The 24838-nt window shown below is 37.4% G+C and overlaps 5 protein-coding genes and 1 long non-coding RNA gene across 9 annotated transcripts in view; 3 read left to right on the plus strand and 3 right to left on the minus strand.

Annotated features, from left to right (window-relative positions):
- The first annotated feature begins 8140 nt into the window (after window positions 1-8140).
- On the plus strand, window positions 8141-10325 carry LOC9309400 (protein terminal ear1). Its single transcript, XM_021023353.1, has 5 exons — window positions 8141-8654; window positions 9108-9123; window positions 9297-9413; window positions 9662-9807; window positions 9890-10325. The coding sequence occupies exons 1-5, from the start codon at window positions 8231-8233 to the stop codon at window positions 10033-10035; spliced, it is 849 nt and encodes a 282-aa protein (XP_020879012.1). The 5' UTR covers window positions 8141-8230; the 3' UTR covers window positions 10036-10325.
- A 1147-nt stretch (window positions 10326-11472) lies between these two features.
- Window positions 11473-12459, minus strand: LOC9307366. The gene is made up of 2 exons (XR_002331132.1): window positions 12149-12459; window positions 11473-12046 (listed from the first exon to the last, which is right to left on the minus strand). It is a non-coding gene; the product is annotated as an uncharacterized LOC9307366 (long non-coding RNA).
- A 195-nt stretch (window positions 12460-12654) lies between these two features.
- On the plus strand, window positions 12655-19370 carry LOC9309401. Of its 4 annotated transcripts, none has more exons than XM_021021355.1 (10): window positions 12655-12787; window positions 13457-13521; window positions 13610-13836; window positions 13940-16050; window positions 16133-16269; window positions 16547-18154; window positions 18232-18280; window positions 18360-18601; window positions 18693-18800; window positions 18896-19370. In XM_021021355.1, exons 3-10 carry the CDS (start codon window positions 13647-13649, stop codon window positions 19104-19106), a joined length of 4656 nt encoding a protein of 1551 aa, XP_020877014.1. In that variant the 5' UTR covers window positions 12655-12787; window positions 13457-13521; window positions 13610-13646; the 3' UTR covers window positions 19107-19370. The 4 variants fall into 4 exon arrangements, with proteins under 4 accessions (XP_020877014.1, XP_020877016.1, XP_020877015.1 ...); XM_021021357.1 differs by having other exon boundaries at window positions 13615-13836; XM_021021356.1 differs by having other exon boundaries at window positions 13460-13521.
- Window positions 19308-21224, minus strand: LOC9307367. Its single transcript, XM_002873287.2, has 8 exons — window positions 20933-21224; window positions 20687-20771; window positions 20530-20571; window positions 20277-20442; window positions 20134-20186; window positions 19825-20046; window positions 19693-19739; window positions 19308-19593 (listed from the first exon to the last, which is right to left on the minus strand). The coding sequence occupies exons 1-8, from the start codon at window positions 21127-21129 to the stop codon at window positions 19542-19544; spliced, it is 864 nt and encodes a 287-aa protein (XP_002873333.1). The 5' UTR covers window positions 21130-21224; the 3' UTR covers window positions 19308-19541.
- A 94-nt stretch (window positions 21225-21318) lies between these two features.
- Window positions 21319-22613, plus strand: LOC9309402 (protein Asterix). Its single transcript, XM_002871251.2, has 3 exons — window positions 21319-21565; window positions 21951-22051; window positions 22257-22613. Exons 1-3 carry the CDS (start codon window positions 21407-21409, stop codon window positions 22318-22320), a joined length of 324 nt encoding a protein of 107 aa, XP_002871297.1. The 5' UTR covers window positions 21319-21406; the 3' UTR covers window positions 22321-22613.
- A 393-nt stretch (window positions 22614-23006) lies between these two features.
- Window positions 23007-24838, minus strand: part of LOC9307368 — a 4855-nt gene continuing 3023 nt past the window's right edge. Inside the window, 6 exon segments of the mRNA XM_021021361.1 lie at window positions 23007-23441; window positions 23537-23641; window positions 23733-23974; window positions 24058-24106; window positions 24185-24814; window positions 24816-24838. The exon segment at window positions 24816-24838 is cut by the window's right edge and continues 1781 nt beyond it. Coding sequence (XP_020877020.1) covers window positions 23231-23441; window positions 23537-23641; window positions 23733-23974; window positions 24058-24106; window positions 24185-24814; window positions 24816-24838 — 1260 coding nt within the window. The 3' untranslated portion in view covers window positions 23007-23230.

The following is a 24838-nucleotide window of genomic DNA, read 5'->3' on the forward strand; positions in this document are numbered from 1 at the left end:
GGCGGCTCAGCCGACCGGCAACAGAAATAAATATTTAAAGCAGTGCATAAAATTAAGGCGGCTCAGCCGACCGGTAGCAGAAATAAATATTTAAAGCAGTGAATAAAATTTCAGGTGGCTCAGCCAACCATTAACAGAAAATAATTAATTATGGTGCATGAAGTAATTTCAGGTGGCTCAGCCAACCATATAGTTTCTTTTATTTATTTATATAATTTTCTTTTCTCCCTTTTTTTTTTCTCATATTTTTTCTTTTAACGAGGCGACATACTGCCCGGTATAATACCGTATTTTTTTTCAGCGATCATAGAGTGATCGTGCTGATAACGTGTTATAATAATTACTTTATTTTATGGTGTATATAAATATATTTAATGGAGAAAGAATTTTTACCCGCAGAAGGATCGGGATACTGAAAATAAAGAGATGAGAGGAGGAGAGAGAGTTCTTATAACTTCTTATTGTTGAAGTATAAATTGTGATTTACAACGAACGAATTCGTTCGTTTATATAGACAGGAAAAAGTAAGTTACTATGCATGCATAGTGACGGTGGGCTCCACACAAAATATTATTTTACGATCGTTACGCATGTGTATTTGATGTTGCAGCTTTCCTTGACTTTTACAACACTCCCCCTTGGAGACCAGTGTCACTATGTCTCTGGCGTAATATTTTATGTTGCCTCGTTAAAAACCTTTCTAGGAAAACCCGGTGGGAAAAACCATAGTAGGTAAAAAGAGTGCAACCGCGCAAGCTCCCCCTCGAATGATCAGGATCATAACTTACAAGTCTTGTTGACGACGCATTCCAATGTTATGAACATGTTTCCTGAATATAGAGGTGGGTAATGATTTCGTGAAGAGATCCGCAGAATTCTCGGATGATCGGACATATCTTACTTCAATGTCTTTATTCTTCACGAGCTCTTGGGTGTATGAAAAGAACTTCGGAGGGATATGTTTGGTTCTATCGCTTTTGATATATCCTTCCTTTTGTCTGAGCAACACATGCAGCATTGTCTTCATACAAGATAGTTGGCTCCGTATTCAGACGAATTCCACTACTCGTTTGAATGTGTCGACTTATTGATCGTAGCCACACGCATTCTCTACTCGCTTCATGGAGTGCAATGATTTCAGCATGATTTGAAGAAGTAGCTACAAGTGTCTGCTTCTGAGAACGCCATGATATAGCAGTACCTCCAATCGTGAATACGTATCCTGTTTGGGATCGAGCTTTGTGTGGATCTGATAAATATCCTGCATCTGCAAAACCAATCATTTGACCATTTATATTTTTAGGATAAAATAACCCTAAATCAATAGTCCCTTGAAGATAACGAAAGACATGTTTAATTCCGTTCCAATGTCTTCGTGTAGGGGATGAACTAAATCTAGCCAAAAGATTGACTGAAAATGATATATCAGGTCGAGTGCAATTTGCAAGATACATAAGGGCTCCAATTGCACTTAGATACGGTACTTCAGGACCGAGTATCTCTTCATTCTCCTCATGCGGTCGAAATGGATCACTCTCAACGTTAAGTGATCTAACGACCATAGGAGTACTAAGAGGAGTTGCCTTATCCATGTTGAATCGTTTTAGCACTCTTTTAGTATACGTGGATTGGTGCACAAATATACCCTTTTGGGAATGTTCAATTTGTAGGCCAAGACAAAACTTTGTTTGTCCGAGATCTTTCATCTCGAATTCCCCTTTTAAATAGTTTGTTGCTTTCTTTATTTCATCTTGAGTCTCAATTATATTTAGATCATCAACATATACCGCGATTATCACAAATCCGGATTTTGTTTTCTGGATGAAAACACATGGGCATATAGGATCGTTTACGTATCCTTCTTTCGTTAAATGTTCACTGAGACGATTATACCACATTCGCCCAGATTGCTTTAACCCATATAATGATCTCTGTAACTTTATTGCACATAACTCTTTGGGTTTAGATTTCAATGCTTCTGGCATCTTAAACCCGTCGGGAACTCTCATATAGATATCTGTATCTAATGATCCATACAAATATGCTGTAACAACATCCATGAGACGCATTTCTAAATTTTTATCAGCCGCTAGACTCATCAAGAATCTAAACGTTACTGCATCCATAACGGGGGAATATGTTTCCTCATAATCAATCCCGGGTCTTTGAGAAAATCCTTGAGCTACGAGACGAGCCTTGTATCTCGTAATTTCATTTTTCTCATTTCGTTTTCTAACGAAAACCCACTTGTATCCAACCGGTCTCACATCTTCAGGTGTGAGTACGATAGGTCCGAATACATTTCGCTTATTGAGCGAATCAAGTTCGACTTGTATTGCATCTTTCCATTTTATCCAGTCATGTCTCTTTTGACATTCATATACCGACTTTGGTTCTGGATCCTCGTTTTCCTCATCAATTTCCTTTGACAAAAGGTATGAGAAAACGTCATCAACTTCATCCATTTTATTTCGATCCCAGATCTTTCCATTATGGATATAGTTGATAGAAATCTCATGATTTCCTTCAGGCTCATGATGCTCATCATTGTCATTAGACTCATGATTTGTTTCTTCCAAAATGCTTTCTGCTATTTTGGGAATATCATGCTTTTCAACTTCCTTTCGTTTTCTAGGATTTTTATCCTTAGCACCAACTGGTCTACCACGTTTCAAGCGTGTTTTAGACTCACGTGTATCATCTGCTTTTCCACTTTCTTGTGGAATTTCAATTCGAGCAGGGACATTTGCAGCTGGTATATATGATTTAGTTACCGTTTTGGTATCTGCAAAAGCATCGGGAAGTTGATTTGCTATACTTTGCAAATGCACAATTCGTCGAACTTCTATTTCTGACTGTTTTGTAGGAGGATCAAGGTGTAACAGGGATGGTACACACCATTTGATTTCTTTCCCTACTTGCTTATTTTCTCCCCCTAGAACCGGGAATACTTTCTCATCAAAGTGACAATCGGCAAATCGTGCCGTAAAGACATCACTAGTCTGCGGTTCTAGGTATCTTATAATTGATGGAGAATCACAGCCAATATATATTCCCAACCTTCTTTGTGGTCCCATCTTTGTACGTTGTGGTGGTGCTATAGGCACATACACTGCACAACCAAAAATTCTAAGATGGGATATATTTGGTTCTCGACCAAATGCTAACTGTAGTGGGGAGTATTTATGGTATGCACTTGGTCTTATCCGAATGAGTGCTTCTGCATGCAAAATGGCATGTCCCCATACAGAGGTTGGAAGTTTTGATCTCATGATCAATGGTCTTGCAATCAATTGCAGACGTTTAATTAATGATTCCGCCAAGCCATTTTGTGTATGAACATGAGGTACAGAATGTTCAACTTCAATTCCCGTTACCATATAATAATCATTGAATGCTTGGGATGTGAATTCACCAGCGTTGTCTAGTCTAACTCTTTTAATAGGGTAATCAGAAAACTGAGCCCTCAGTTTGATTATTTGAGTTAGAAATCTCGCAAATGCAATATTTCGAGATGATAATAGACAAACATGTGACCATCTGCTGGATGCGTCAATTAATACCATGAAATAGTGGAATGGTCCACATGGTGGATGTATTGGTCCACAAATATCTCCTTGAATTCGTTCAAGGAATTTTGGTGATTCTTTATCAATTTTGGCTGGCGATGGCCTTATGATAAGTTTTCCAAGAGAACATGCGGCACATGTCTTTTTATTCCCATGATATATCTCCTGGATTTTCAATGGGTGTCCATGTGAGCTCTCTATGATTTTTCGCATCATCGAGGTGCCTGGATGACCGAGGCGATCATGCCATAATGTGAAATCTTCTGGATTTCTTTTAATCACTAGATGCGATTCGATTGCACTTATATGAGTATAATGCAATCCTGAAGGAAGTTTTGGAAATTTTTCCAATATAAGCCTTTTTCCCGATTTATCAGAAGTTATGTACATATACTTCTTTTCATTCTCAGTTGCAGACTGAGTATCATATCCTTGAAGGTATATGTCTTTGAAACTCAACAAATTCCTTTTAGATTTTGGAGAATACAAGGCATTTTTTATGGAAAACTTGGTTCCATTAGGCAACATAAAGTTGGCCATACCAGTTCCTTCAATCACGTCTACAGGACCTGATATTGTATTGACAATCATGTTTGTCGGTTTTAAGTTAGAGAAATATCTTTTATCCTTTAGAATAGTGTGTGTTGTCCCACTATCTGGTATGCAAATTTCTTGAGCCATTTCCTTGGAGATTGTTTCATCCATTTCTGTGATTAAGATAAGCATCAATAAAAAGAAAGTAAATTTTATTCATGAAAAGAAAACACACAATAATTATATATTAAATTGTTGTTAAAACAACATTATTTTTCAAAATAACAAAAGCATAATATTATATATATGGCATAACTAGAGACTATTTCAGCAGTCTCAATACAAGCTCTTTAGTTAACCGCATGAGCGGTCTCATTAATCTTTTCCGCTATTAGGAGTGCCACAAATAAATCCGAAAATTCGGTATACCCTTATGACATATACAGTTTTTGCTGGGTAATGTGGTTTTCATGAAACGTGGTATACGTTTTCTCAAGCATCTGAGAATCAGTGATAATATCACCATAATATTTTAGTTTAACCACAATTTCCATCATAGCGGAATTATAATCCATCACTTTATCAAAGTCTTTGAACTTTAGACTTTGCTATTCATCCCAAGCAAGTGGGAGATTTATTGCCTTTCGATTATCAAATCGAGCCTTTAGGGATTCCTAGATCTCTCTGGGATCTTATATGTGTGCATAATCACATATCATACTTTCATCAAGGTGTCTTAAAATAAAGATCACCAATTTTTCCCTTTCTTGAACCGTCGAAATATTATTCTCTTTTACGGTTTTTATTAAGCCAAGAGATTGTAAATGTAATTCGACGTTGGCAATTCAAAAAATATATAATTGGCCAAAGTGATGTGCAGAGCCAAAAACTTAAGCTTCTCAATATTTGCCATTTGTTTTCTAAAATAAAAACCTGGAATATTATTAGAAATCTTTATTTAATTTATTTTAAAACATATTTAAAATAAACCGTTTACATTAATAATGCAAGCGATTACAAAAAGAAAAAACGTACAAACAAATAAACTAATATTCAAACGAAATTCTTGCGGAGTAAAATCTACAACGCAAAGATTATAAATACACATAATAATGATTCCAAAAACAAATATTAAGAATAATCGAAACATTCTTCAAAACTTCAAAATTCTTCTTCTTTTTTCAGAGAGATTTTTTTAGAGAGATGAAAAAATTTTGTTTTGATGAAATGAATGAGAAAATGAATGAATTTATAGATTGAAAAATACTATTCCTAGCCGTTGGAAAAAGTTGAATTTTTTGAAAAAATTTTGAAATTTTTCTTTGAGACCGTTGGCGGAAAAATATTTTTAAAAAAATTAATCTGAAAAATTAGAGATCAATCAGATAAAAATTATCGATTCAAATAAAAATATTTATACAGGTGAATAAACCATAATATAAACAAATAATTCACAGTTATATTATGGTGACGAATTATCCACATAGAAACAGTAAATATATATGTGGCGGCTCAGCCGACCGGCAACAGAAATAAATATTTAAAGCAGTGCATAAAATTAAGGCGGCTCAGCCGACCGGCAACAGAAATAAATATTTAAAGCAGTGCATAAAATTAAGGCGGCTCAGCCGACCGGTAGCAGAAATAAATATTTAAAGCAGTGAATAAAATTTCAGGTGGCTCAGCCAACCATTAACAGAAAATAATTAATTATGGTGCATGAAGTAATTTCAGGTGGCTCAGCCAACCATATAGTTTCTTTTATTTATTTATATAATTTTCTTTTCTCCCTTTTTTTTTTTTCTCATATTTTTTCTTTTAACGAGGCGACATACTGCCCGGTATAATACCGTATTTTTTTTCAGCGATCATAGAGTGATCGTGCTGATAACGTGTTATAATAATTACTTTATTTTATGGTGTATATAAATATATTTAATGGAGAAAGAATTTTTACCCGCAGAAGGATCGGGATACTGAAAATAAAGAGATGAGAGGAGGAGAGAGAGTTCTTATAACTTCTTATTGTTGAAGTATAAATTGTGATTTACAACGAACGAATTCGTTCGTTTATATAGACAGGAAAAAGTAAGTTACTATGCATGCATAGTGACGGTGGACTCCACACAAAATATTATTTTACGATCGTTACGCATGTGTATTTGATGTTGCAGCTTTCCTTGACTTTTACAACAATTAAATCTTTCTTTGATTTATTCGATCGGACTATATATATTTGATTTGTGAAAGGAGAAAGATTCTGGGCGAAAAAGAGGGTTAATCTATCGTATCCGTTTTACACGGCTTGGCCACGTAGGATAAATGAATCTCAGAGTTTCGGATTGCCACGTGGCCATACATTTTTTGTCGGCAAAGGGCCCAAGCCCATTACTTTCATGACACGATTTCTAAATGTATGACATTGATGGACCCCATCAAAACAGAAGAAAACAAATAGAATTATTCTTTTTGGATTTTTTATAAATTCATTAATTTAAAGGGAAAATTGTCCAAATCTGGTTTTTGACATCCAAATGTTTTGATTGTATGGTTTTGTCGCTTAGGTTTCTAAAATACATTTGGCAAAAAAAAATAGAAATGCGATTGTGATGTTGATTTAGTACGTAAAAAAAAATGTGTTGATGTTGACATGATTCTCTACCACTACATTTAATGTTGTGGATAAATATAAAAGTGAAATATATCTAAGCAAAAATATACATATATATATATATATATACTAAAAATTATTAATATTTATATACTAATGTTAACGAACAACCTGCAAATACATATTTGATCAAATTCTAATTTGTTTGTTATAAGTAAAAATGTACACTATAAATCTTGTCCAAGTATTAATCCTACAAGTCCCCATCCCTATTCCCTACGGCATTAGCATGGCTTGAGGAATCCTTTTGCAGCATGGGACGTAACTTTTTAAAGCATATGTCACTATTCTCCTATGCTCCATCCTTGGACCAAATCTGTGGGACTCGAGTACTCGACCCCGATCGATCTACTCACTGCAGTCAAGTTCAAAAATACAACACCTAAACATGTGTTTTTGGATGATTGGTAATATACCTTGTATCACTTGGTACAATGTTGCCAATCTGTTTTTTGATCATACCTTTAATAATTAGAAAAACAAATAGACTCGCAAAAACAGCATGTATATGAGAATTAAAAAAATCGTTCGAGTGAACTCTTCAAAATAACTAGGTTCGTTCGAGTGACACTTGGAAAAAAAACATATAAAATACAATATTTGTTTTGCAAAGAGTGTTATTTTACTATCTTTCACAAAAAAAAAAAGACATTAAATTTTTTTTTTTACCCTATATATTAATACATTAAAATAGTTTCTCTCTAATTAATAAGTTAAAAACAGTGATAAAGTGAGATTTAATTTTAAAATATGCATTGAAAACACAAGACGACACTCTTTATGGAACAAAAATAAAATTTTAAAACGACACTTTTTATAAAGCTGAAGATGTACAGACATAGACTCAAAACCTCTTAATAATTCAGAAAAAAATTATGATAAAAAATCTTCAATTTAGACTAAATTTCGTTAGCTACTAAATAGACACATAGAACAAATCTTGTTGTCAACCCTTTGCTATTACAACAATGTTTCATGATGATCCAAGTCTTAAACTTTAGATGTCCCTACGAAAATAACGGACACTTCAAGTACAGCTATATCACAAAAGATTTGGCAAATCTAGTATACATTTAGATCACAAAAGATTTGGCAAATCTAGTATACATTTAGATTTGGTAAATTTGTACTGAATCAGATTTCAACACACTATAAAACTAGTCAGTTTTTAAGCCAAAAATATATATATATATCGCCGAAGCTTAACTTGCTCAACGTAACTTAAGGTACTGAGCCTCACGGATCTCGAGGTCGGAAAAAAGAAGAAGAAAAAAAAAAAAAAAAAAATACTGACAAAACGAAATTATGAAGCTGCGAGTAGACGTACTAGTCGGATCTTCTAGACTGAGATATCAAATCTTTTTTTTTTTTTTTTTTTTTTTTTCAAATCTGTTTCTTATTAGAAAATAATATATAATGCATCAAAATCATTCCTTCTCTCCACATAACACTTCCAATGGCTTTTTCCAATGATTCAGCTCCGGAGAACAACAACGTCTCCGTCGTAGTTAGACAACCTTTACACCCACCCATACCTTTTTTCTTTCCTCACACTCTTTCTCCTCGTACTCACTACTTCTCGGCGCCACCACAGATTTACTTCATCTCCGACATAAATCTCCCTCCTCCATCAATATGGGTGTATTATCCTCTTTGGTATATAAACTCTAACCCTAACCGGTATGAGTCAACACAAGAACTTCCTCAACCCTACTCTCCAACCCCTAGCCAAGAGCTCATGACTCTTCCCCCGACTAGTAGTAGAAGAGTTTTTGGCCGGAGAAGTCACGGTCGATGTGAGAAGGTGACATGGAGAAGAAGTATCAAGCCGGAAGTTGAATCCAAGGGCGATCACATCACAACCGTCATGCTTCGCAACATACCCAACCCTTGTTTGAAAAATCGCTAGGCGCTAGTCGGGCGCTCGGTATACGCCTAGCGATTAATCGGAAAATCGGATTAAAATCGGGGATTAATCGGGGATTAGTTTTAGGGTTATTTTAATATTTTTAAAATATATTAATCCAATATTGTAAAAATTTATGATTTTTATTACAAATTTATGATTTTTATTAAAATTTGAACACAAGTTATTGTAAAACATCACAAACTCTCCGTTCAAATGATTGAATAACAAAAATAAAAAAAATTTTATACTTTCAATCTAAAAAATAATCGGGGTATATAAGATTAGGCGGGAAGTAATCGGATTAGGCGGAGAATAATTGGGTTACTGATTTTTTAGGGGATTAGTCATTAATCGAGGCGGATAGGGTGGGCCTAGCGATTAAGCGGGGAGTAATCGGGGCTAGGCGAGAATTTTTAGAACAGGGTACCCAACCGATACACGTAAGTATATATATATAAGCTCATATTAGTCTATATACTTCCTTCATTTTAATTCTATTACCGCTAGATTATCTATGTTAGTTTTTAAACAAGGTGTGATTTTATTTTATTTTTAGTTGTGGTGATGAAATGCTGAGGCATATATTGAAGTTTATGATTAACAATATTTGCAGGAGAGAGATGATGATTGAGTACATGGATAAGCACTGCGAAGAAGCCAATATAAGTGGGAAAAATGAAGAATTTACAATCTCTGCTTATGATTTCATTTATCTTCCGATAGACTTTAGGTAAGTTTTAATCGTTACTATCTTTATTACTATTCGTTAGTTTCATCTTTGCTTATATCGTTGTGTGTGTGTGTTTGTAACTAGTAAGAAAGAGAAGCAGCAAAATGATGATATACAAATCTTGCAAATCATAATCTTGAATATCTAGTTATCTACCGTTATGTAACAACTTAATTTTTTTTTATTTTTGCATTAAGGTATTTTTAATATAAAAATGTTACCTAAATGAATAGTACCAAATTAAACAGGACTACAATGAACAAAGGGTATGCTTTCGTGAACTTCACAAAGGCAGAAGCAGTGACGAAGTTTAAGGCTGCTTGCAACCACAAGCCGTGGTGCCATTTTTACTCAAAAAAAGAAGTTGAAATTACTTTTGCTAGGATTCAGGCTAGTCTCCCACTCCTTACTCTACATATATACACATATCTGTATATCTTATCTTATTGTAACACTCACTTGTGTGTAGGGCAAAGATGAGCTGGTGAAACGTTTCCAGCAAATGACCTATCCGGCTGAGGCATACAGTGCGCTATGTTTCAGCCCAGCTCGTGACGGAGGGGATAATACAGTTCAAACCACAATGGTCGGTAAATGTACCGAACCAGTGAGCTCGGTTTAGTCTTTTCACATACAGTTTTTATTATTCATAATCCTATGAATATTTAGGATTATGAATAATAAAAAGTGTATGTGCTGGTGAACATGGAACTAGGAATAGGATAGAAAAGAAAAGACTCAGACACCGAACCAAATCCAAGTAAAAAACTCAGAAATGTTTAGTTTTGGATTTGGTTTATGATGTGTGTGAGTTTTGAGTACTTTTCAATAGTGTTATGTTTAAGGGTCTACCTGTTTCTCTGGTCTCTCTATTCTCTATGTTGTTGAACTGTTGATGTTTATATATAAAAATATAGCTATAGTTTTCTCTTCTTTTAATATTTTTGTGTTATTGATTATTCTAAATTTCAGAAATTTGGTTGAAGTATTTTCTTTTGTGAAAATATAGAGAAGACAAATAGATCTCTTTTACGTACAAAGAGGATTTTTTTTTTTGCACCAATTATTTTCCTAAAAGAAGTAAGACACGAACTCTTATCTTGGAAGGGGATCGCATGAACAAACATAAAAGAAATGACTTGGCCAAAGATTGCCGGTGGATATTAGGACTTGGTTTTTTTTTGTCAACGGTGGATAATTTTAGATATTAGGACTTTTTGGAACGTACGAAAAAAGTATCTTATTTGAACTCGCATTTGTAACAAATGTAACTAGAGACTCATGCAGAGAAAGGTACTTTTCGAGACGTAGTTTTTGGTTTTGAACTGTACATTGGACTGTTCCGATCTTAGACCACACGCAATGATACAATTTTAATTCGGGTGTTAGTAATAAAAAATAAAGAAATAATAGAATAGTGGATATATAAATAACATACAGGTGTTGTTAAATAACACACGGATATAAATATTATTTTTTATGTTTGATGTTTCATCTATCTCTCTCCAAACAAATCTCTCTTTTTTTTAAACAATTATAATAAATATATTGGTCCAAAACTAAAGTTTCTCAATCGTGTTCGTGTGTGAAAACCTACTATAGACCTTAGCCTACTCTGGCGTTACCTTTCCACATTCCTGTATTTATTGAGCCGAAACCATCATTGTTAGTTTGGGTGACGATAGATTCTGCAGTACTTTGACAAAAATCTTCGTTTCTTGGAGAATGGAGCGAGAATTGACGTAGGCTGCCTACAAATAATGACCAAAAAGGTTTTTTCCCATCAACAATTTATTTTTCTTTTCTTTTCCTTTTCTCTCTTTTTTTCCCCACTTATTTTTTTCCTTTTATTCTATATTATCGTCAGCTCTTACCATTATTTAGTAATACTCTCTTCATCTCTGTATGTTCATTTGAATGCTACTATGGGTAACAAATATATGGGTAATATTGATCGTCATCTCTGTATTATTCATTTACTATATGGTCTTATTATGAAGAAAAACAGAGTAAGTTAGTATCAATGGAAAGCGCCAGTCACTGAGACTGAGAAAGGATAGGAGCCAAGCCAAAGAGAATTAAATTAAACATTGAAGACCAAAACAAAAAAAGAGAGAGTGAAGAAAGCTACAAACAAGTGAACAACTCCAAGAACTATGTTAAAAAAAAAAAGAGAGAAGAAGATGACTATCAAAACAAAGAACACCTATAAAACTCAGTCACAGGTCAATCCTTCCAGCCACTTGGTCAAGATCCCTTTGACCACTGGATGTGATTTTCCTTCCCCTGGTTACATTACAACCCGATCAACATTACTGGAAAAAGATGTGTCCATGTCTTGTATGTGTCAATCACATATATTGATATATATCCTACGGAATGCACCAACTCCAAGACTTCCCCTCACAAGTAGATTTTTATAGCCATGGAAGCTAAAAACAGAATTCATCTCAGAAGGATCTTTGGATACACTACAAAGCCTTACTTCGACTGTGTTAGGCACTAGTATAGGCATGACCGCTTCGACACATAAAATCGATGTTGAATCAAAGAGTTTGTTAGCATACCGGCTCTGACAGTCAGGATCATATGGGGCAAGCTCTTTCAATGTCGGTCCACAGAGGCAGTTCAATCTACATGAGAGGAACATTTTAGAGAAAGGAAACACAGATTATATAATTCACATTGGGATAAACCAGAATTAGCTTCAGTGTTAAACCAAAATCTGCAATGACCTAAATTATACTCCGTACACACATACTGATCCAAAAACAATACAAGAGCTCACTGAAATGTTGTCTCCTGCTAATTGAGAGGAATTGAAGATGATGGATCCAATTAGGGTTTTGAGATAATTCCTTGCCCAATAAACCGGCCCAATAAATGAAATTTGACTTTTTTCGAATTATACAGTTTTTTCTCTTATTTTTTGTGAAATCTTAACAAAAAACAACAACCTTATGAGATAATGAATTATTGCAACGTAATTATGTGGGAACTGACCAAATACGGTGTCGTGTTTGACGTTTAGGTGGGTTTGGTTTATAATTGTCTTATCACTGGCCCACACTACAACAACTCTTGTCTAAACCCTCTGACCTGAAAAGAGAGTTTTTGATCGACGAGCCAGCCAATTGCTTTGGACCCGAGCCTCGGATTTGCCTCCGGACCCGAACCTCTCTGTTTGGCTCCTGCGCTCGCCGTTGAAATTTTTTCGCACTGCTATCGATCACTTTATCTCTCTCTTCTCCTGCTTTCGTTAATTCTTGAATTCGAAAACCCTAACTTATTCTTAGCAATTGAGCAAGCAAAGCAAAGGAAGGCTTTTTTCTTCAGGTTCCCATTTGTTGTACGGCTAAACGTGACACAAGTGTGTAAGTTCACATCTCTCTTTCCCTTTGTGGAAACCCTAATTCTTGTAAATATATCTTAAAAATAAAAATGGTTTTTTTTACCCAAATTCGTTGTAGCGTCTTGATAGGAAGTGTTTTATATGAGGTTGAATTCATTCTTGGTTATTGTAATGTTCATGTTAACCAGAGCTTCGATTTGGGGTGAGAGATTGTGTTTGCGGCAATTTTGATCTCGAGGATGTTCGCGAGATTTCCAATATATTCTGTAAATTTTCGAATTTAGCTTAATTTTCAGCTGCCACAGAGTGTTTGTAGCGGTGAATTGGAAGATTTCAGATGGTTTATGATTAATGAAGTTGATGACATATACTGAAATGAGCTCTCCAAGTTTACTCATTAGGTGGATGTTGAGTGTGTTAGAGTTTCAGATGTTGATTGAACTTAGGCGTGTCAGTGTACGGTTTTCAATCTAAGGAAACAATGCTGATTCTGTTTCCTTGTACCCTGAGGGCTTTGCATCAAGTCTCGAGTTTAAAGTCTAGCTTTGCTGCTCTGTGGTTTTCATTTGATGTGGGTTTTGTTTCTTCTTTGCAGAAACAACGCTTGTCTTTGCTTTCTGATGTCTACTGTTTTTGTTTCACTTTTTTTTGTTCAATTTTAAATTTTGCAGTATCTGTTTTGTTTGTTTAGCAGGAGAATCTATGAGTATTCAAAGCATGTCTGTTGGAGGAAGCTCATGAATTCTGGTGAAAGAGGTGTTTATATGTTCCCTTTTTTCTTACACATTTGAAGTTTAGATCAAGGGAGGCACAATGATGAACTCGTTTCTGTTTCTTTTCAAAGACCAGATAATTATAAATAGTTTATAGGAGCTGAATCTATGCCTGGAAACGAATTTGGGGAGAAGATCCACAATTTCTTTGGACAAGAAGGCCTCTCCCAAGACCAAAATCAGTCTCAGGTTGTTGACGGAAGCTGGTCGAATTATAATAATGGTCTACTCGGTAACCAGAGCCAGATAGACCCATCCCTTATTGCCAATCTGAAGAGTTATAACACACAACAATCTGGTACTGATTTTGTCTCCTTATGGCACTGAATTCCACAACTTGTAATCATTAATAGCTACATATATTGCTAGTTTTTAATCGTAGCTTTTTTTGCTTATTCCAGTTGATCATGAGAGAGGTCATCAATCTTCAAAATCACAGCATGGTTTGAATTATACTCAGCAGCCTATAAGGTCCGAGTTCTCGAGAAGTTTATTGCAAGAACACCAGCAACTCTCAAATGGTTACACGCATGGCAACCTTGGGTTGCAGACAATGCCGAATGGGGCAAATTTTTTGGGAGTTAATGTAGAATCTAGTAGGGATAGTTTATCAGCAAGGGGATTTACTCCAGAACTTCATAAAATTCCTATGAGCCTTGAGATGGGAGAATCTCCAGTTAATTATGATTTCTTTGGTGGTCAACAACAATCAAACACACAGCTCCCTGGCATGCTCCAGCCTTTGCCAAGGCAGCAGATGACATTCAATGATATGCAACTACTGAAGCAGCAAGTTATGGTTAAGCAAATGCATGAATATCAAATGCAACAACAACTTCATAGGCAACAGCTAGGGGCCAGGCAGCTCAATTCTTTGAATATAAATGCAGTCAATGGAAGTCGCTCAAGTGATAACCAATCACATATGATCAATGGCATCCCTCTTCAAGATGCATCTAGTAACTGGTTGCAGCCAGATCTCATGACAGGAAATACAAACTGGATGCATCGCGGCATCTCGCCAGTTGTTCAAGGTTCATCCAGTGGGCTCATGATTACCCCTGAGCATGGGCAGTCGAACTTAATGGCTCAACAATTTGGACCTTCCTTGTACGGTATGCCTGTTAGTGGGACAAATGTAGCTCAAAATGCTTTTTCTTCCGTTCAGATGAACAGGTTAGCTGCACCGCATGGTTCTGCAAACAGTAGTTACTCTCTCACTAATCAGCCAACGTCATTTCTCAATCAAGGTGGCATACAGGATAGTCAAATGCTCCCTAGATCCACATACCAGGAGAAAGCGTTGTTCTCCCAGGCATCAGTGCCAGATTCAAATAATAGGCCCAGTTTTGAAAATTTCCAGCAAGATGATTCCCGTGAGAGGAACATTTCAGCGCAGGAGAAATTTTGTCAGATGAAGGATTCTGGTCCATCAGAAAAAATATTTATGAAAGTGCCTGAAAATATAAATGCATTGCAGAAGTCGTCAACATTAGATCCAACTGAAGAAAAGATCTTGTTTGGTTCTGATGACAATTTGTGGGATGCATTTGGAAGCAGCACTGATATGAGCTTGCAAGGAAATCTTATGTCCAGTAGTTCTGACCCATTTGATACATGCCCCTCTTTGCAAAGTGGGAGTTGGAGCGCCCTTATGCAATCTGCTGTAGCAGAAACATCCAGCGAAGATGCAGTTGTACATGGATGGGTTAACAACAATACTGTCCCACATGCGAATTCTCATACTGATAGTAGAGCCCAAAGTGATTCAAAGGCTTCAAATGCACTAAGTGAGAGATTCCACAGTGATTCCACTCGGGCAGCTGTTCAGCATTTGCCTGACAAGGGAAATAAATTTTCAGATCATGGCCTGTTGGAGAAGCCGATGGCTCAACTTAGTCAAATGGCTGGTAATATATTCCATTCTTCAAGTATTGATGAACAGAATAATTTGTGTTCTATGCGACAGAATGAGGGCATTGAAGATAGATTTGGTATTTGGAAAGCTGCTTCTAATCCAAATGTAGCTGCTCTGATTGAACAGAAGAATCATTTCACACAAAATCCACAAAGGGCAAGCTATGGATTTGGCATTGCCAGTGCAGAAAACGATTCTAGTGCTTCTAGGGATGTCCAGGCCAGTAGCCAACAACATTTGGATAATAACTCTGTGGAGAAGGCTATCCCTCAACTGAAATCTAGAGATGGCAGTCAGATTCTTGAGTCATATGCAAGTAATAATGCTGGAACAAATGAAATGGTAAATACCCGTGATTTTTCTATGTTGCCTGGGGGAAAAGACACACAATCTGGTCATGTCGGTAGTAGGCGCTCGATAAGTCGCAAATTTCAGTATCATCCGATGGGTAATATCGATGTCACTAATGAGTCTTGTCAAGAAAAAGTTTCTCATTTGCCACCCACATTGGAGCAGGTTTCTGTAGGGAACCAAGGGTATTTTGGGCAGTCAAAGTTTCTTGGTCAGTCGGCTATGAACATGCCAATTGACAGGGTAAATTTTTTCCTTTGGTTTTTGAACATGTATTTTATAAATCTGAATCCCTTTGAACATTCTTTTGGCTCCTCTATGGCAGGGACATGTTTCACAAAACGACTTGAATTGCACAAATGAGGCTTTTAATGGCATTGGTTCAAAAAACTCACCTAGTACATCTGCTTCAGCTGACAGAAGTGTTGATAGGTGTAATCAAGTGAAGAGTGCTTCGTCAAGGTACTTGTTCTTTGGGTTGAAAAGGCCTTTTTCAGTTATGTGTGCTTAAACTATTCTCTCTTTGAATGCGTTTGTGAAGTTATTTAGGTAGTGTGACCTTTTTATAGATAGTTTGTCAAGTAACTGACAGAGTTACCTAACTACAGTATGTCACTCTTAAACTCATCACATGCCATCGAGATGTAATTCTGACTGTGGTCGTTACGTAGCTCATATTCCCTAATTGGTTGCATTTCGTGCTCTCCAATGGCCTTTCTGAATCTTTTTTCCTGCGCAGGCAAACTATGCTTGAGCTTCTTCACAAGGTGGACCAGTCGCCAGAGAATTCCTCGGAAACAAATATTTCTGGGATTCCTGAAGCAAATACCTCTGCAGACTATGGTGGTCAATTTCGGCATAATCAGTCATATGCTTCTCAGGGGTTTAATTTACAGTTGGCACCTCCATCTCAACTAGCTCCCTCACCTGATAACGTGCAATTTTCTCAGAATTCTTTGCAGCCATTAAATTCATTTCATACTGGCCCTGAAAAAGGAGGAACAAGTCAGTCCAGGTTTGCTCCGTGGGCATCTAATCAATCTTTTCAGCAATCCACTCATCAAGGACCATTTCCTGGAATTCTAGGAGGATCAAACATGACCTCTGGTTTCCCTTATTCCAGAGGGTATCACCAAAATCAACAGATTCCTGTTGCTACCCGACAATCAGCTGCTAATAATTCAGTCAATTCATCTTCTGAGTTGTCTACCCCTCAAGTGAAAGAAAGAAAGGAAAGTAGTGACTTTGATCAACGTGGACATTCAGCACAAACACCTTCCCTACTCAATCCTACAACCCACAACAAAAAAGGAGATTCTTCTGAAGGATTTCGTATGCTCTCTGCTTCTCAGCCTCTGGTTGCATCCAGCTCGACTCAGCAGAGTTCCTCTTTTGGTATGATGTCTGACTCACCAGCCGGTATTTCAGCACCTCAACATCGGTTTTGGAACCAGTCATCTAAGCCTCAGCCAGATATTTTAAGGCCGCATCCATTGCCCAGCAACAACATGGCAGCTAGCTTCTCAAGGCAGGAGAAGACAAACCAATTATCCTCCCAAAATGGAGACATGTCATTAAGTGGGAGGGACATGGTGAATATGCATGGGTTACAGAGTAAAGATATGGGTGCAAAACAAACATCTAATGTTGCTTCAATGTTCTCCAAAATGGTGCAGAGCAGTCATCAATCCTTTGATCGCTCTCTTCCTCCAAGCAACGTTCCAAAGGAAAGCTTACATCACGATGAACAAATGGTTGGAAGTGGGGAGGGCGATACATCCAAGATGACTGTTGATGATAGTGCTTTTGATCCTCAAGAGGTAGCTCACAAAGGGGAGCAACAATCACCTTCAAGATCTGATGGTTTAGTTAGAGGTGGATTGAATAACAAGGAGTCAGCGAATCACATGCCGCATTTAGGCCAACCTGTTTCTCAGAGTTTCTCCTCTAAGAATCATGCAGCCTCGGCTGGAGCAGATCATCAACAAATCAGTCCTCAGATGGCTCCATCCTGGTATAGTCAATATGGGACTTTCAAGAATGGACTGGTGCAACCCATGAATGATACAGGGATATTTACCCCTTTGAAAATAGGAGAACAATCGTCTAATGTTGAGAGTTCGGTTGATGGTACACATACTGTTCAATCGTCGAAGCAGTGTAATATGCAGCAAATGTCAGGCTTCGCACCAGGAGTTGAGACTCCCTCATCCGAGTCATTGCTTCATGGTGCTACTGACAAGCTTTTGAAGGTTGATAAACCAAAGAAGCGCAAAACTGCCACATCAGAACTTCAATCTTGGAATAAAGAAGTCACGCAGGATTCCCAGAGGCTTAAGACGCTCAGGTGTGTGGCATATGCGCACTAATATTTCTAAATTTTTTCATATCTATTACCATATTAAACTTGTATATTTTTTACAGCGAGGCAGAGATTAATTGGGCCAGAGCAACTAATCGATTTGCTGAAAAAGTGAGTATCCTCAGTACATGTTTTCTCGCTGCTCTTTGTACAATGTTGTTGAATACGTTGATGGCTTATGTTCTCACAGGTGGAATTTGAGACTTTACTGGAGGATGGCCCACCAATCAGATCAAAGAGAAGGCTTATACATACATCACAACTCATGCAGCAACTATTTAGCCCGCCTCCAGCTGGGGTAATATCTTTAGCTGCGAGCTCAAACTATGAGTTTGTTGCATATTCTGCAGCAAGAGGTGCACTAGGAGATGCATGTAGCTCCAGTTGTATAGACAGGAGTGAGCGCTTTTTGCCCCCAAACAATTCAAACCCGTAAGGATATTTTCTGTTTATCCCTTTAATGCTGGAGATTTTTCAAAGCTCGAGGTTGTTTATTGACACGAACCAATCCACTCTTGTATAGGTGGTTGTCTGAGACAACGAAAACTGAAAAAATCAGTGACCAGTACATCTCCAAAGCAGCTGAAGATTTCATTAGTAGAACACAGAAACTAGAGACTGACTTTGCAGGGTAAAACCCGTAGCTCCTATTGTAATTAATTCAAGTTTGAAATGGCTACTCATTTTGGCTGATTTGATCTCATAAACATCTGGTTCTTCTTGCAGGCTAGAAAATGGAACTACAATTCCAGACTTGAGAGTTGAAGTCCAGGATCTAGAGAAGTTTGCAGTGATAAATCGTTTTGCGAAGTTCCACCCACCATCTTCATCTATGGACCGGACCGTGAATTCACTTAGGTTAAACTCACAAAGATATGTTACCGTAGCTCCAATGCCTCAGAATATTCCAGACAGGGTACAATGTCTCTCTCTCTAACTATTGATGGATCCATATAATTCACTTTTTGGCCAATCTTCCCCATTCTTTGCTTTCATATATTTCTTGCCCCAAATCTTTCTATTTTTGGGTGGGTATGAGTTAGTTGGTCGGAATCCTGAGAACAGTAAAGGCCTCCGTTGTCAAAAAGCGGGAGATCCTCTACTAAATATGTAGCATTACTGTATGCATCATCACAAACATTGTAAGTTAAATCCATTTGTATACTTTAGTAAAGAAATATCGTTCAGTACAGTAACCCCAATAGGTAATCCAGTAAACAAAATATAGCAATAAGTGGCAATTTTGTTTACACAGCTACTATTCTAAAGACCTCTCTCTGAAGTCATTGAGTACTTTTGTAGAATCAGTCATGCTTTGTTTGAAGTCATTGAAACTTAACCAGAAGCTGAACTTATGAACAGCTTTCGAGCTCTAGAAGGTGACTCTAGTTTCTTCCCCGACCAAAGCTAATATCTCATCCACCCTGTAACAAATACCCAACACCGGGTTAATAAGATCCACTTTGTGCCCAAAAGAGCATACTTAACTCAGGAATAATAATGGTGAAAATGTTAATATTTACCTATGAGTGTCAATGTTTACCTCTGCAAGCCAAGTTGTCAAGTAAATCTGTAGAACGAGAAAAAACTATTTGAAGTTTTACCATATAATGTTAACAGACTATTTTACTTGTGCTGAATCAAAACTCACATACCTGCAAAATTTCTGCGGTTGGCTGGTTGGTTTGTGATATAGAAGAAATACCGAGATTATTTTCTTTCACTCTGGGGAGAACTGGCTCAGCTACTTCCATGGAATATAAAGAACATTTGGTGAGATGATCAAATTCCCCATGGTAAAGCTCATCTGACCAACTGTTGTTGACGGGTTGAGGAACTTCAGTGCTTAAAGAGATCAGTTCCATTATGAGCAATCTCTGTTAATTTCCAGAAAAAAAAAAAAAAAAAGATCAGAAGCTGATCTAGAGTTTAAGATATATGCAGGAGTTAGGAGTAGACAATACCTTTACCATTACTTCGCGTTTGAACATCTCCACAAGCTCCCCAGCCATCTTCTCTGTGATCATATCAATATGGCAAGTACCAAACTTTAGAGACAACACATACAAGGAGAATCAACTATTGAACTTTTGTTTTTGGGTCTTACCAAATGCAGAGACATTCCAAAAATTAAACACAGGGATGCCACCACAATCTCCAGCATCACTTGAATCTTCCTTAGAGCCAGAGAACTGTACAAGTGACCCGGTACCTAGTTTCGTATAACATCTCAGAGATCTGCTTGCATATACCATCTCAACAACAACAGCTACCTGCATTTTTCTACAGTTTTGTTTATAGATTCCAATACAAGAGAATAAATTTCCCAAATTTACAAGATTTAGCATTGTCACACTCACCATTTCCTTGTACGACGATAAAAGCTTGATTCGATAGGAACTCTGAACATAGAACCCTCCATTGGAGGTAGTCTTAGTATGTGAGTTAAAACGAAAGAGACTGAGCGCATGAGAATGAAACGAAAGACAAAGATAGTATTGAAATGCAAATTTTCACCTGTTGCTTAAACAGCTTCTTCAAAGCTTTCTTCTTAATATCAAACATGTCACTCAACACACCAAGCTCCATCATTGGCATATACCTATTGTCATGGAAACACAAATTAGTAAGAATCGATATTTTTACTCAAACACTCATCAAATCACCAAAATGAAACCAAATTCCAAAACGATTGCTTTTAAGACATTCGAAACCAGAAAAAAACATAGAAATTTGCAAATAAATTTTTTATAATTTCCATACTTTTGAGATAAATACGAATTGACGAGCGAAGTAGCGTGAGATCTTCCCGCAGAACAAGCGACGATCCACTGTTGTCGACAATTCGACAGTTTAGACCACTGATTCCTAAGATTCCGCTGAGCAGCTGGTCTCCATAGCCTCATCGATGATGATAAACTCGCCGGAGAAGCAGGCGGCGGAAACTGCGAGACACTCATCGTAAACGAGATTTGAGCTTAAGTTATTTATACTCCGAAACTCTGTTACGTCGCCGGAAATTGAACGGCCGGCGATAGTCTTCTTTTCTATTTCCCTCTCTAACCTAGGGGTTTATGAAGAGAAATACGCAAAGGTTACAATTGTAATTTCTCGTTTAAATTAATTTTAATTGTAATTAGCATTATCTCTATATAGCTTATAGAATCTCTAAGAACAATTTACAGTAGATCAGAGATTTTACCATCGGAGCTTTAGAGAGATACAGAGAGAGAGAGGATGTCTCACAGTCACGGAAACGCTTCGTCGGCGAACGATCCACGGCTGCCTTCGGCGGCGAAACCTTACACTCCACGGCCTGTAGCGCCGGAGGATCTTCCCGTTGACTACTCCGGATTTATCGCCGTTATCCTTGGCGTCTCCGGCGTTATGTTCAGGGTAAATTTTCATCTCTCTTCTTCTGATCGTTGCTCTGTTGAAAAGCAATTCAGTCGGAGAAACTATTACTCCGGTTGGGTTTATGCTTAGGCAGATTTGGTAAGCTAGATCGTCGGATTTATCATCAGCAATCTGTAGCTAGTTCGTGATCTCTGACATTGGATTTTTCCAAAACTCGCTAGCGACTTTGAATGTTGAATTGATTAAAGCCTTACTTCCCCAAATAGGCAGATGATTGTATCATATTATAGACTAGAGAAAATGTTAGATCTCGGTTGAGATTTGAGCTCGAGATCTAGAGATAGTCACAGTGAGAGTGGATTAGAAGATCATATGTGGAGTGAGAAAAACTAATCCATCTTCATTATTGCTTTTGTGTCCTCAGTACAAGATATGCTCGTGGCTTGCAATTATATTCTGTGCACAATCTCTCGCCAACATGAGGAACTTGGAAAATGATTTAAAGCAGATCTCCATGGCTATGATGTATGTTCCTTCTCATTCATTCATTCTTTTTTTTTTTTAAGTTAGACGAAAGCATTTGAGTAATGAAGTGAACCATTGCAAATACCTTGAAGAAGATGGATCAGATTTGAGTTGATAGATGCTCTCCTTCTTAAGTTTAGCTCTTTGGAAAGCAAAAGATGATTGTTTCTACTCTGACTCTTAAGTTTTTCTTGTATTAAAACAGGTTTGCTATAATGGGATTGGTTACAAACTACTTAGGGCCTAATAGACCCGCGACGAAGAAATGATCCTCAAGTCTAAGAGGGTAGCCAAGTACTCTGCTCGTCTTTTATCAACCTTGTTTGGTTCTTCTTTCCGCACCAGAGATTGTCAGTGATTTATTTTTGTGTTTCGACTCTCTAATCTGAGTAACAAACTAGAACCCTGAGCTCTTGTTCATTTGTGGAGTTCTAAGATTCTCAGTCTGGATACAAAGAATGAGAAATGCGATTTTTCTCTTTTGATCGCATGATTTTTTGGACCCGGTTACTTGGATCATTGTTGATAGATCAGACGGAAGATGAAATTGGTTGTTACAACACGTCGATGTTGAAATTCTTACAAAAGATATTAGTTATTATTACGTGAGCTTACATCAAAGAACCACTTCTCAAACCCGACCAACTTCTCATCGTCTCAAGTTTCGTTGTTTCAATCTTTTTATATGGAACTAATCAAGAACAAGAGCCTTTCATGTTAGCTTGAGTTTTCAATTTTCTTATCAGAAATTTAATCACTTCTTTGCTAAATAATAAATATGGAATGATGATGTCAACTTGGCTTCCAGAGGTAAATAGAGTCACCTTGTAATACTCTGAAGCAGAAGCTCTGGTCAGGTTTCATCTTTTCAATGATTGATTCTAAACAGCACTCAAAGACTTGATAGAGTGAGTTCTTCAAAGTTCACTAGAGGTGTTACCTTGTGGGATTTCTGTTATGGGCAAATTATCTTTACTAAGTATACATGTGGATTTGACATCCAATATTCTTGATTATGCATACAGTAATGCTACATGTCTACTACGAAATCTCCGGCCTCCTGAAGATGGAGGCCTTCACTGTTCTCAGAAGTCCGACCAACTAACTCGTACCCACCCATAAACACAAACATTTTCGGGAGGATTGGCCAAAAAGTGAATTATATGGATCTATCAATAGTTAGAAAGAGAGACATTGTACCCTGTCTGGAATATGCCGAGGCATTGGAGCTACGGTAACATATCTCTGTGGGTTTAACCTAAGTGAACTCACAGACCGGTCCATAGATGAGGACGATTGGTGGAAACTTGCAAAACGATTGATCACTGCAAACCTCTCTAGATCCTGGACTTCGACTCTCAAGTCTGTAATTGTAGTTCCTTTTTCTAGTCTGCAAGAAGAACAAGATTTTCATGAGATCAAACCAGCCCAAATGAGAAACCATTTCAAACTGGAATCAATTACAAGAGAGAGCTACAGTTTTACCCTGCAAAGTCAGTCTCTAGTTTCTTTGTTCTACTAATGAAATCTTCAGCTGCTTTGGAGATGTACTGGTCACTCATCTTTTCAGTTTCCGTTCTCTCAGACAACCTACACAAGAGTGGATCCATTCGAGTCAATACAAAACCTCGAAGTCTAGACATTTCCCAGTATTTCAGGGATAAACAGAAGATATCCTTACGGGTTTGAATTGTTCGGGGGCGAAAAGCCCTCAACCCTGTCAGTAGAAGTGGAGCTACATGCATCTCCTAGCGCAGCTCTAGCAGCAGTGTAAGTAACAAACTCATAATTTGAGCTAGCAACTAAAACTTTCACCCTATCAGGAAGGGGACGAAACAGTTGTTGCATGAGTTGTGTTGTATATATAAGCCTTCTCTTTGATCTGGTTGGTGGGCCATCCTCAAGTAAAGTTGCAAATTCCACCTGTGAGAACATAAGCCATCAGCGTATTCAATAACATTGTACAAAGAAACCCGGCAGGAAAACTGTGTAATGAGGAAACTCACTTTTTCAGCAAATCGATTCGTTGCTCTGGCCCAATCAACCTCGGCCTCACTGGAAAGAATACAAAAAGTTTAATACAGTAATGGATATGAATTTTTATCTAAACAATAGTGCTTATAAGCCACACACCCGAGAGTCTTAAGCCTCTGGGGACCTTGCATAACTTCTTTATTCCAAGATAAAAGTCCTGATGAGGCGGTTTTGCGCTTCTTTGGTTTATCAACCTTCAGAAGTTGGTCAGTAGCACCATGAGGCAATGAGGTAGATGAGAGAGTCTCCACTCCTGGTGTGGAGCCTGACATTTGCTGAATATGAACAACGTAACCAGGATCCGCGGTATTTGATTGCTTTGACAATTGAACAGAATGTAAACCATCATCAGAATTCCCAAGGTTAGAATATCGTTCTCCTATCTTCATGAGAGTGAATCTCCCTGTATCATTCATGGGTTGCACCAGTCCGTTCTTGAAAGCCTCATATTGACTATACATGGATGGAGCTATTTGAGGACTGATTTGTAGATGATCTGCTCCAGCCGAGGCTCCATGATTCTTGTTGAAGAAACTCTGAGAAACAGTTTGGCCAAAATGCAGCATATAATTCGCTGATTCTTTGTGATTAAATCCAACCCTAACTAAACTATCAGATCTTGAAGGTGATTGTGTTTCTTTCCCACCAGGCAACACAGAAAAATCATGGGCATTTACTTGAGTAAGAGACTCTGGTGAGACCTTTGATCGAAAACTGTCACTTGAGTTTCCTTCCGGAGTCCCCATTCATATC

Source organism: Arabidopsis lyrata, assembly GCF_000004255.2.
Source record: "Arabidopsis lyrata subsp. lyrata unplaced genomic scaffold ARALYscaffold_6, whole genome shotgun sequence".
In the NCBI taxonomy this organism is placed as follows: domain Eukaryota; kingdom Viridiplantae; phylum Streptophyta; class Magnoliopsida; order Brassicales; family Brassicaceae; genus Arabidopsis; species Arabidopsis lyrata.